The following is a 13,578-nucleotide window of genomic DNA, read 5'->3' on the forward strand; positions in this document are numbered from 1 at the left end:
CATACTTCTGTATCCATTTTCAGCTTGAAAAGTCAGTGTAAGTGACGTAGTGAAGCAAGGTCATTGCTTTTATTTTTTCAAACAAGGATAGTGTAAGAAATGTGTAACTCGTTACATGGACTTACTCTCTATGATATATGTGAAGGCACTCATGGTAAAGGGGGAGGGAAGCCGTGATTAGGGGACAGGAAGTGGGAGGGAAAGGGGCTAGAGGGCGGGGATGTCCAACCCCCTACTAGTGTGTAGACAGCATTTGAAATACATTACGTAACAGATTTGTTGAAAACAAGACTTTTCTAAACAAATTTTATTTTCAAAGGTTAGTGTGTAGGCACAGAAGAGTAATGAAAAGAAGGTGTTGCACGTCTCATTTTAATTTCCTTAAAGGTGTTGCATGAAAGATCGAAAAAAAATAAGTTATTCAAATATATGATAAAACCAATTGGAACGTATGTCTTAATTCAATAATTTTTGAAAATACAAGTAAGTTTAAAAGACGTGTATTGACAAAATTAGCCAAAATATTTCGAGTTCAAATCAAGCGATAAGCGATTTATATGATTTTTAGCGTTAAAATGGAAGGGTATCCCCGAATTTCTGAACAACTGCCTCCGTGAAACGAAATGAATTTAGCAAGAACATGTTCTTCGAGTTTTCCTCTAAAAATCTGTCGCTTTGAAATTTTGTTTCACGAGGGCATTTTTTTGTAAATTAAAAAAAAATCGAAACGACTTCACTGGTATTATTTTCAACTTCACCAGTACGTTAATTTTCCTTAGTAATGTATGGTCTACTGCGTGGTTCAGTAAATAAGGTCGTCGACTCTTATATGTAAAGATGTTTTCTCTTTTTAAAACGACCGGGTTCGACTCCCTCACGAACACATTGTTTTCCCGTTTATATTACATTTTTCATCTAGATGATTGAAACGCACTTTTAGTTTTTATGAATGTTTCATGTCAAATATCTGTTTATTACCATGTGCCGAGTTTGAAATATGCCTCCAACCTGGGCACTGTTTAGTTTGTGAATAGGACTCTCAACAAACACGCCGAGTACAGCATGCAACACCTGTGTTTTAATAGTCAAGGCTGCTAACGAGAACTTGTATGTTTTTCTGAATGAAAGTGGTGCCTTTTACGAAAAACCGTTGTGAACTTTGTAAAGCTTTGGAAGAAACTTTATGGCCAAACAAGGTAAATAACCGTTAAACAGGTTGAGTTCATATGTATTCCAGTAGCAAATTGCTATGTTCAATCAATTTTTACAGGTGCACGTACTTCGAATAAGTTGAACTTTATTAATGCGTATTAAACTTCCCATGTTTTGTTTTGTGGCCAGAGTCAGGTACAGAACGTTGCCAATTGTTGGCTGTAGAAAATAATACATACGAGTATAAGAGCTTTTGGACTGTAGTAGTATAGAATATTAAATATTTGATACACTCGTAACATGTAACTCGTATACATTGTATCTGATATTCAGAAAAAAAGAAGACAATTTAATTTTCACGATTTCAAAAATTATCTTTAGACTACATGCATAATGTATTGACACATAAAATGTATTAGGCTTGTCCCTAGTACTGGGGAATCCTTCAGGTATTTAAATGGCAAATACGCAATGAGTATAAATATGAATGAAGGTCAGTTCTACGTCACGAGTGCTGGCACGGAGCTCCGATTAGGGAAAATTCCCGCTTCGGTGCAACATCCTCTTTAAATGTGAAAGGGGGGGGGGGGGTTTCTTGTTTAGAAAAATGTAAACGATAAAAGAAGCAATAATATCCTCCACTCTCAGAGCAATGAATGACAATCGTTTGATTTCTTGAATTACTTTTAATGGGAAAACTTACATTTCTTTCCAAAAATCCTTAAAATTTACGTCCTTTTATTGATTTCCCTCTATCAAAAATGACAGAAAATAGTACATATTACTACATAGGAGACATATTTGAAGCCCTAAAAAATCTGTAAAATCCAGGAGCCTCCGGGGGCTTCACTTATACATATTACAGAATGCAACGTGACTAATCATGACCCAGTTGCTCTTGAGAAGAATTTTTTTTAAAAACTCAAATACATCCCCCCGGCCAAACTTTGATCCCCTATTGTGTCGACACCCTATCCCAGGGGGATGATTTGAAGAATTTTAAATCTACGTTTCTACATTCAAAGGAAGCTTTCACACAAGTCATGCCTAATCTTTAATAGTTTTCATTATTTCTTAATGGTATATATAATGTATGTATGTATCCCCCCTTTGATGTGACCCTTCATTTGAACAAAAGTGAATCACCTTCAGCCAGGGATGTTTTATGTCAAGTTTGGTTGAAATTGATCGTGTGTTTCTGGAGAAGTAGTATAACATATGTAAAGTTACAGACGGGTGAACAGAAAGACAAGGTCTCATTTGAGCTTATAACTCAGGTGAGCTAAATAACAACAACACTTGTTCATGTACATTAACTCACACTATGTTTCCATCAGAGAATATGAGCAGAGAATGAATATTTGATCGTTAAAATCCTAGCCATCTTTATGGCATATTATATTGCGAACATTCAGGTGAATGAACGTACTGGGGTACACAAGACGTCAGTTTGTCATATAAATTTCTTCCCACTCGTCTTAGTAAGCTCGTTATCGTAGAACTTCATTTCACACTAATTCCCATGACAATTAATTCACGCAGCTCCGCTCTGTTTGCACGGCGTTTAATTGGGGGATGTTTATAAAGAAACCGAAAATGCCCTCTTGTGTGTAAATTAATAACAAATGTCTAGGTATAACGGCCCCGAATACACCCCCAAAAGACAAATATTTAAAAAAGATCAATTTCCTAATACGAAAACATATGTTTCCATTTCCTGAGTGTAAAGTATCGTAGATTTGGCGGCGTGTCATGCGGAAATCACAAATGCTTAAGCTTATCGCCTTATCAGAAATTTTCCATTAGTATATGAGATTTACACTACTGAAAAAATGCAATAAAGCACTCGTTTTCTTCAGGCTGTAAAGTCGCACAAGGAAACATAAGGCTAATAAATTCCCAATAAACATTCAAGAAAAGAATAAAACGAGACTGGAGAATTCCGCACCTACCAAACAATGGCCGGCCATTAAACAAATATTGCGTTTGAAACGTGTTTACTGGAAATAGTGTAAGAAATCATTTACATACTATCATGTAGATATGAAAACACCCTTAAACTGTCTAGGTGAGCACATCTTTCGCCAGATACACGGAGATTAACATGCCTGGATGTTATCTGACATGAGGAGGGGTCTGATGGAAACAAGATATGTTTTGATTGATTGATTGTGATTGTTTATGTCTCATCGAGAATATTTTCCTATATTGAAACGTCAATAGCTTTTAACGAAATGCCACACACAGTTCAACACATGCTGAAGACTCAAGCCTGTTTATCGTGGCAACGCCTACCACGACACGGGGGAAAAGATCCGCCACTCTCTATTCTGCAGAATCGCCAATCTCATTTCTGCAGATCCGCCACTCCCATTTCAAAAGATCCGTCACTCTTACGATTAATACCTGCTGGAGCTCGAAAACACAAACCCTTTAGACAGAGATTGTATATACTATGCATGACTTAAATTTCCCGAATAATAACCGTTATGGCATAGGGCTTTGAAGTTAGATATGATATTGAAGTCTATTACATTCGGATTTCCGAGAAATACTGTAGTTAGTACTCGTCTAATATTAATGTGGCAGATATTTGAGAGCTGATGCAGACATGTTGGTTGTGAATTTCACTGAAATCAAATACAGCTGTGTCTGTATATTTCATACATCTTTGAAGACCACGTGTATAATGTATACACTGGTAGTATATTCTTGATATTTTTCGTGTTTTCTAGGGAGACGGCTCTGACAGTGTTTCCTGTTGTCGAACCCTATTCAATATAGTACTTGTATATCATATTAAATGAAATGTTCAAATCAGAAGGAACCTTTGTGCAACCCATCGAATAATCGAAAGGCCGGGTCGATGTCCGAATCGATTCTAAAAACAATTACAGGGTCATCTTAAATGGATTACTGTTTATAAAGATAAGCCTCCACAAAATGTACATGTATACTAAAAGTGGATCGTTGCTATTAAATCTACTCTTCCTTGTATACAGAGACAAACATCTACGAACACCACGGCCAGAACTAACAAACAATATTTATCTGATTACAAGGAAATACAAAAGTTTGGATAGCATATGTCACTGTAGAGAGAGAGAGAGAGAGAGAGAGAGAGAGAGAGAGAGAGAGAGAGAATGTTTCTCCTATTAGTTTTCAAATGATATCAAATATTGAATAACTATTAAATAAATAAAAGCAAATACATCCGCAATAATGCGTTACATAGTCTATGCAGCATATTTCTGATTTTTTAATTAATAGATTTGCTTAATTGATATACCCCTTCACATTTAACAGAGTAATGGCCCTGCACTGCTAACGCTGCACACACGCATCATTCCCCGCGCCCGTGTGGTCGCTTTTCTATCTATAAGACTGACAAATTACCTAGTGACACAATCTAGTAATCACCGTCTACTGATCTCGTATCAAGACTTCTATTTATGAACATGAACCACTAAATTGTTCACAGTAACGCATTCAATCCATTATATCTGAGAGGGGAGAGAGAGGAAGAGAAAGAAAGAAAGGTGCTCAGCATTTTCGATACCATCTCAAACATCATATAATTCAACATTCCAATGAAACTGATTAGAAGGATACTGCTAAAATGCTTACAAATACTATTTAAAAAAATGCTTCGTATATTGTAAAATAAAGTTTCGTTTACATTTTCTTTTCCATTCGCTGTGATAAATGTAACAGCCGCGAATTTGGCAGACGACAACAGAACGGCTGTCCGCTAACTCAGTTTTATAAAACGGAATGCAGCTAAAAGCATGAGAGAACTAGTTTTTATTCACCTGATGAAATAGCTGAATAGCAAAGAAAAAAGACTTTTAATCTCAGAATCGTAAGATGAATAAGATTCTCCTTCAGTTTCGGTGTATCATACTGTCTGTTAAGGAGAGTAAAATTACGACTACAAATCAAATTTTACACAAAATGGGATAAAATCAATATAAAAGCCGAGCGGTTACGTCCAAACACGGCGTGGATAAGGGTCTACACGTGTAATCCTAGATCTTATGGTATGTCCATTTATTTTTCAGCATTCTTGGTTCGTTTTGATCAAACAAAGTCGTCCAGCGAAGTTATTATTTAATGTTTGTTTTAATATTGACAGGCCGAGCAATCACTGGTACACGCGTATACACAAAGAACATGGAGTCAAAATACACATGGACCACAAAGCTCACGTGGATCCCATCGTTCTGGTAACAATATTAAATCCGGAAAAAAAATCAGGAAGCTTGCAAGTATGCAAGTTTAACAATACGTTGACCTTCCTTGAGACCATACTTTCAACAAAATATAATTGATTATCAGTAAAGAAAATGAAGTTTCACTTTTACATGGCAATTTCTGTGTGAAATTTTGTAATGCGCCACTCCACGGTAAGTTTGGTTTAAATAGACTTGTTTCTATTCACGTGTCTTGAGAAGAATCTGGTGATTGCCTTATCTTCCTAGTAAACCTCCCCCCCCCCCCCGACCTTACCATTCTGTCCCTTGACGATATCATTATTGAGGCGGTAGCCTCCCTTTAGATGTTATCATTACTGAGGTGGCAGCCTATATCTATAGGCGTTATCATTACTGAGGTGGCGGCCTATATCTATAGGCGTTATCATTACTGAGGTGGCAGCCTATATCTATAGGCGTTATCATTACTGAGGTGGCAGCCTATATCTATAGGCGTTATCATTACTGAGGTGGCAGCTATATCTATAGGCGTTATCATTACTGAGGTGGCAGCCTATATCTATAGGCGTTATCATTACTGAGGTGGCAGCCTATATCTATAGGCGTTATCATTACTGAGGTGGCAGCCTATATCTATAGGCGTTATCATTATTGAGGTGGCAGCCTATATCTATAGGCGTTATCATTATTGAGGTGGCAGTCTATATCTATAAGCGTTATCATTACTGAGATGGCAGCCTATATCTATAGGTGTTATCATTACTGAGGTGGCAGCCTATATCTATAGGCGTTATCATTACTGAGGTGGCAGCCTATATCTATAGATGTTATCATTACTGAGGTGCCAGCCTATATCTATAGGTGTTATTATTATTGAGGTGACAGCCTATATCTATAGTCGTTATCATTATTGAGGCGGTAGTCTGCCCCTAGGAGCCATCATCATTGGGGCGGCAATCCGCCCTTAAGCGCTATCACACATTCATCAAATATATACACTGAACACATTCATCAATTTCAGGTCAATTAGATTTATATAGGATAAATCATTTGACAATTTCTTAAATTCATATACCCATTATAGAGAGGGTGTGGTCCTTCTTTTCAATAAACTTTTCTCAAGAGTTTGGTCAAAAAGTACAAAGTGGTTCTATATTGAACAACAGACAGCTGACAAACTTTCCCCCCAGAGTGCAGCACTTCGGCATAGGTGAGCTAACAACGTCACAGCCATAACCCTGTGGACGTAGTTAAATCGGAATGTTGGTGACCGCCTGCCATTATATCAAACTAACAACAGTTTCTTTAATCACTGAACCAACATGAAAGTCAAACGCATAAAAGACCCCTAAATCAATCTCAAAACAGGGCCATATTCTAGACCTTGCTAAACTTTAATAACTATCTGCTTTACCTCTCTAACAGTGGAGAGCATGCAGAGTGATCTATTCACCTGAATATATTACTTAGTTATTCACGAAGGTGAGTTTATAATTGCTGCCATTTATCGCCTACATCATCGATTGTCAAAAATGTCAATTACAGATCAAGAAGAATTTTATCGCTTTAGAAATTCAATCAATTCGGTCGGGATTATAAAAGAAAAACTCTCAGGTGTATCGTCTTTGAAAAGAAATGTTTCAACATATCTGTCATTGCGAGCAATAAAAACTACTTAAGATGAGGGTATTGAAATAGAATGTGAAATATAAAAGAAAATCAAACCGAGTTTTGGTGAAGAACTATGCAAGGAAACATATTTTTACGTGTCGAATAGCTGGTGAAATATAATCGGATTTGTTACTAATGTAAACAACAGAGAAGAATAATTACAAATGGAAGAGTTTTAGCGGGTTTTCCCGGACATTAGGGTATTTCTGGAATGGGAGTACGAAACTGCCTGTCAGCTGAGGTTCCCACATCAAAGTACCACTAAAAGCCAATTATAGTTCAACAAATCAAATTCAAGAGGTGTAATTATTGAATACCGCAGCAAACGCGGTCTGATAACTGCATTATTAGGCACTTCACGATACTAAAAATCTCGGGCGCGGGATACACGTAAATGATTTACACGGTGAAAATATATTCCTGGAAAAAGTACAAAAGTTTGATACACTGTACGTTATACGGCAACACACACAATAAATAAGGATTTTTAGTTAAAACAACGAAACACTTGAAATTTTCGAAGAAACCGTCAAATATAAGCTGCCTACTAAATGACACAAATTGACTAATCATCTCAACAGGCAAAGTTAATTTCTGTGTTTTTACAAATTCCTATTATCATGATGATTTCAATGCTCATATCATCTATCTCTTCCCCGAAATGTCAAAACACGTGCCTATTGGAAGAACCCTGCAGTGACACACTTCTAAACACAAGAATTTCTCAATTTTACAATCCCCACATACTTTATTAGAAATTAAACAATCGATCAAAGGATGACATGTCAATTTCGTTTTCATTTAGGGCACGATAAGGAGTGCAAGAAACTCATAATGAAATGATGGATTGGAACAGAATATTGATAAACTTACATGTATCGCCTTCGTTTTGCCATTAACAAGGGTAACACTGCTATCTCTAGATAAATTAAATTCCTGTACCAATATAGTTACCTTATACATGTATTGAACATGATATAAAAACTACAGTGTAGTTGAAAAATTAGAACTAATTCTCCAAATCAGGACTGTCCATCAATATCATGATCAAAACTCGGAGACATGTACTTAAACCCTTCACCCACAGGAATAACCACATAGTTTACAGAGACATGTCCTTAAACCCTACACCCGCAGGAATAACCACATAGTTTACAGAGACATGTCCTTAAACCCTACACCCGCAGGAATAACCACATAGTTTATTTCATCGCCCCTCCCTCTAACTCTGTCCCCCTAGGCCCTGAATTTGAATAGCCGAGATCTCATTAATCAATGGACTGGTATCAGCTGGAGCTAATTTATGCCACTTATAATTCTGAATAGCAACCTTAGACTGCCAAATCAATCCAGACTTTCATATTTTCCATACATTTGTGTGGTTTTTTTTATAATAAAGCCAAAAAAAAAAAAAAATCCCTTGTACGTACCAGAGAAGCGGCTACCAACCGTGTCCTTCAGAATTTCGTCATGCTTCCGATCTGGGGTTAAAAGATCAAATTTGACATCGGAACTGAGCGAGCTTTTAAAGCTTTCAATAAAAGCGGATCCCAGCAAGAAATCATAGCCCTTAAACAGTCCCCTATCGTCCGTGTCATATATTAGGCTCACGCGCTTCCAGTTATGCATTTTCATGACGTCATCAACCAGGAATCTGGCCGCACTGTCGAAGCCTGGTCCAATTCTTGTCAGTGTTTTATATTCCACGTTCCTCTTTTTCCTGAAGTCATGAGAAAGGCCCCCTGGGGTAAGTATCGGCACATTCCAAAAAGGGGCGTAACCCCCTACGGGGGACAGCGTGTAGTCCGCCACAGGACCCAGAAACAGGTTTTCACCTCCTTGTTGAATGAAATTAAAAAACTGCACAGGACCAACAATAGCACTTTCTTGTGTGTCAACAAACGTTAGATTGAATTGGTGGTTGGGGAGGATCCGTCGTCTCTCTACCTCACTTATTCCAAGTCTAATGGCTGACTCAATCTTTGTCAGGGAAAACATCCTCTCCCGGGGGAGGGCGGGCGCCATCGCTGTGAGTCTTAGAGGAATTCTGTCCCCTGTTACACAGTGTAGGCTACACGTTACCAGCACCCACAAAATGTGGCCCATTGCGGAGCGGTTCAGTACTCACTTGTCACTAAAGAGCAAAGGGCACACTGCATTCCTGTTTTGAAGCTTTTACTGAGAGCGGCGGGACTTCATTGACTTTTTCTTTACAGCACTTGTATAAGTATTGATAAATTTTCAAACAAGACATGAAAAGCCATATTTCTTATATTATGCAAATACATGAATAATTCCTCTGTACACAAAGCACGGACTAGGGATAAAAGCGCCCGGGGCACTCTTATCAAACGCACAGAAAACCCCGAATCACCCTAACGGACGCCTGATTCTAATACACACGCCTCACTACAAAACATATATGTATAAACAATTTAAAACAAACAACTGTGATTATTTTTCTTCTTTTAAACCCCACGATGTGTTTACCCTTATCAAGTTTGAGATCATCCAGAGATATCAAAGTCATCTCATCATCAGACCAAAGCACACTTTCTCCAAAACGTACTGTTTAGATAACTCTCTTCATAAATCACATCGTAAAGGAATCCTACATACCGCTGTTAACTCTTTCGCAACATTATTTTTAATATCGGGGTAGATATTACATTAGGGTGAATCATGTTCCCCGTGTAACAAAGCTTTTTCTGTTGAATTTCATTTTGACGCTTTCCACACACTGTGCGTTCTGTCCCGACACTCTGGACAAGCCACTGTTAATCATGGGTTCCAATTCACGAGAATTCCGTCATACCATTCCTTGAAAGATGAGATTAATTGATCATCGCTGATTCAATATCCACGAATCACTACAAACATATACCGTATACTCGGCAAATACAGAATCTGCAAACATTCAATTAACCCCGATACCGGCGTTAGCCGAGCTCTTTAGATGGGCGTGAAGCTCCGGATCAAATACAACACCTTATGTAACGAATGACGAGAGTCAGTGATAATCCATCTATCTGTCCCCTATGATACTTAATGTTCTTTTTTCCCGATACGCTTACATGTTCGATGTTTTCTATCTAAGCTTTATAAATTGCAGTTCTATTTGACGATATTTCTTCCTTATCAGGCACAATCACATTTTCCGTAATGGACGGTAACATAAAGCAATAGTAACACAAAAAATTAATGATGCATAACCCACACCAGAAGACTCAAGTATACAAAAGGAATTTGCAGATTTTTGATTCACCTGGGAACGGATTAATTTAGAAAACACTTAACACGTGGGTCTGCGGAGTTTGAAATTCGCTGACACCCCCCAAATATCCGTTATGGCCCTCCAACTATTCGGTGAGATATACTGTATACATTCATTTCCAAAAGATTTGTGGAGACGCTTTTTAAATCCTGCAATGTCGAGAAATATTTACATTACGTAAACACGACTGAGTGTTTAATGCATTCTTTTTTTCTATGTTTGCTTACCTTGAGCGCCATGCTGTGTCTATAATTAGTTAATAATGTTTCAAATTGCCGTTGCTTTTAGTGAACATGTTTGACATGAACTCAAAAAAGAAAACAGACCAGGAAAATAATATGCATAACTGTAACTACATGGACACACAAAATAGGACATAGACAACAATAGTAAAGAAGGCATGGACTGATTGATTGTATTTAGTTCAAATGGGACGTTTGAGAATATTTCATTCTATAGAGCCGTCACCATTGCCGGTGAAGGGCTGTAAAATTTAGGCCTATACTCGGCCCTTACGGCCTTAGAGCAGGGAGATATTTTTATCGTGCCACACCAACTGTGACAAGGGACGTCGGATTTTGTTATCATCCGAAGGAACGCCCCATTTATTCGCCTCTTATGACAAACAAGGGGTAACTGAGGACCTATTTTAACCCGGATCGCCACGGGCCACGAAGGCATGAAGAATATACGGAATAGGGCAAAGAGAATACATGTACAAAATAGAAAATAGAGAATATATGGAATAGGTCATAAAGAATATACAAAATAGAACATAGAGATTATTGAAATAGGACAGAAAGAGTATACAAAATAAGACAAAGCGAATACACAAAATTATACGGGATAGAACAAAGATAATATACAAAATACACTATATATAGAAAGTAGAGAACATACATAATCGGACACATTGAACATACGGAGTAAGACGTAGGGAATACACAGAATAGAACATAGTGAACATACGGACTAGAACATAGTGAACATACGGAATAGGACATAGTGAACATACGGACTAGAACATAGTGAACATACGGACTAGAACATAGTGAACATACAGAATAGGACATAGTGAACATACAGAATAGGACATAGTGAACATACAGAATAGGACATAGTGAACATACAGAATAGGACATAGTGAACACGTTAGGGAAATCGTGTCTACTTGTTCTGTAAACAAGGACGTGCTATGTATGTTTACATGAGAGCGAAACAAATTAAATTACTCAGAAATTGAGGTTAAACTTGAATGGCGAGAGATCATTATTAAATTGTTTCATGTCCGTGATTCAGCAGGTACATGCTGTTACGTTGATTAAAATCGACTTTCTGTTAGAATCAATCTCACACATGACAGAACAAGATGCTAGTTATGGTGCAGTGGTACATTTGTATCAAATGACAATGGAACCAGGGTCACACCTACACCAGTTACGCCCTCTCCCCCACCCCTCTCTTCTTTGGCGGGGACATACATCACTAGAAATATTTCCAGTTTTGAAAAGGTGTCTCGTGAGATTGTGTGCTTCATAAATTGTAATTATTTGTATAAACATGTTACATAACATAGCGTTATAACCACAAGAACATAATTATCAGATTTACATAAAGGCTGATATGTTATACACTTTTTTAATTGAACTGAATTTACTTCACATCACAATGACACAATTGTATACAGAGATTTAATGCATGTATTTTATTTAAAAGTGATGGTCGTGATACATCACTAAATGTTTTAAGGCATGCGTGATTATGGAGATTGGCAACATATGTAATTTTAGATTCGAGTAGTCACTGGGTTGGGGGAGCATGGTTTATTAATAATTCTTTTAAAGGAACATAATTTTCTTAGAAAAGATTGCTTGTTTGAATTCATTATATTTTAAATGTAATGATGTTTTTTAAACGTATTTGTTTCGGTGATAAACATTGTTTTCTTATATCAATCAGAGACTTGCAATTAAACATATAGTGGAATGCATCACCAATTTGAATTTTAAAAATCACATTTATTACAAAGTCCCGTTTCTCTGGACTCGTTTCGTCAGCGTCCACTTTCAATAGGTAAGTGAGGATTACAGGTTCGAAATTTACAAAAGGTTGTAGCATCTTTTCTGGGTAGGATATCCAAATATTTTTCGAATTTCAATTCATCCTTGTAAATTCTAAAGTTCATAGCTTTTGATAGCGTTTTAATGTCAAAAATCCACTTTTGTTTGAATTGATCGAGTAAAATAAGTTTTACTTTTGACTTTAGACATTTTGGATTACACGTGTTATTTTGCAAAGTACTTGATATGGTTAAATCAGAAAGATATGGTTCTTAGAAGGTCTAGGACGCGGTAGGACTCATCACCGAAGACTTATCTCCATATGAGTTAAAAATTCTCGAGCGGGACGTTAAACAATACACAACTAACCAACCACCGAGGACTTAAAAAGAACGGACAAAGCTGGACCTTACACCATCGTGTCCCTTTGTGGGGAAAACAATGCAGTTCTTGATAACATGTGAACTCATTTTAGGATGACGAAACAAATTATATTTCTATATGGATTTGACGGTCATACTCTTAATCTGCACTGTTTGCAACATTTCTTGAACAATTAGTTTTAAGGATATTCAGACAGTTTTCAAATTAAAGCGTTTTTTTCAGATTGACAATCAACACCTTAAATATTCGCATCTTTGTTTGAATGTCTTCACACATAATCTCCTAGAAATACCCCATTTACAACAAAACGAAATGTAACTTTTGGTCATGTTTAAGACGCATATTCGTAGCATCGAAAGCGCACCATAACTTCCAAATTAAAGTATAGATAATAACTACATAATTCTTTGTTTACATCCGGCATTTTGTACAAAATAAAATTTATATATCACTCGGTTAGCCGACATTCAGGATATTAAACATTGAATCATATTCAATGATGCTGTGTGAAGTTTGGTGCCAAAATATACACACATATTGCACAAAATGTCATATTCCACAACATTTGGATAGAGGTTGTAGCGCGTCTTTTGTGTTGTGATAAATTGACATCATAGAAGTTGGAATGTACATGATGTGCTTATCAATTTGAAGTGTACATGTATGTGGTACGATCGTATTTTACGTGTATTTGTCTCTAGAAGGAAATGTCTACATGTATAAATTTTTATCCGCCCGACCACTTACCCCCGTATTTCCCGCCGACGTTTTCAACCAATGTCTTTGTGTAATTTCTATCAAAAGACACGTGATGTAATAATGA

The 13,578-nt window shown here is 37.0% G+C and overlaps 1 protein-coding gene across 5 annotated transcripts in view; it reads right to left on the reverse strand.

Annotated features, from left to right (window-relative positions):
- The window catches only part of LOC125662688 (atrial natriuretic peptide receptor 1-like), a 282,927-nt gene that overhangs the window by 121,914 nt on the left and 147,435 nt on the right, over nt 1-13,578 (reverse strand). The window contains exon 1 of one of the 5 annotated variants that reach the window (XM_048894998.2): nt 8,468-10,437. The exons of the other annotated variants lie outside the window; for them this stretch is intronic. Coding sequence (XP_048750955.2) covers nt 8,468-9,143 — 676 coding nt within the window. The 5' untranslated portion in view covers nt 9,144-10,437. Of the gene's footprint in view, nt 1-8,467; nt 10,438-13,578 lie in introns of those variants that run through there. 5 annotated transcript variants of the gene reach the window in all.

This window comes from Ostrea edulis, chromosome 8 (assembly GCF_947568905.1).
Source record: "Ostrea edulis chromosome 8, xbOstEdul1.1, whole genome shotgun sequence".
In the NCBI taxonomy this organism is placed as follows: Eukaryota; Metazoa; Mollusca; class Bivalvia; order Ostreida; family Ostreidae; genus Ostrea; species Ostrea edulis.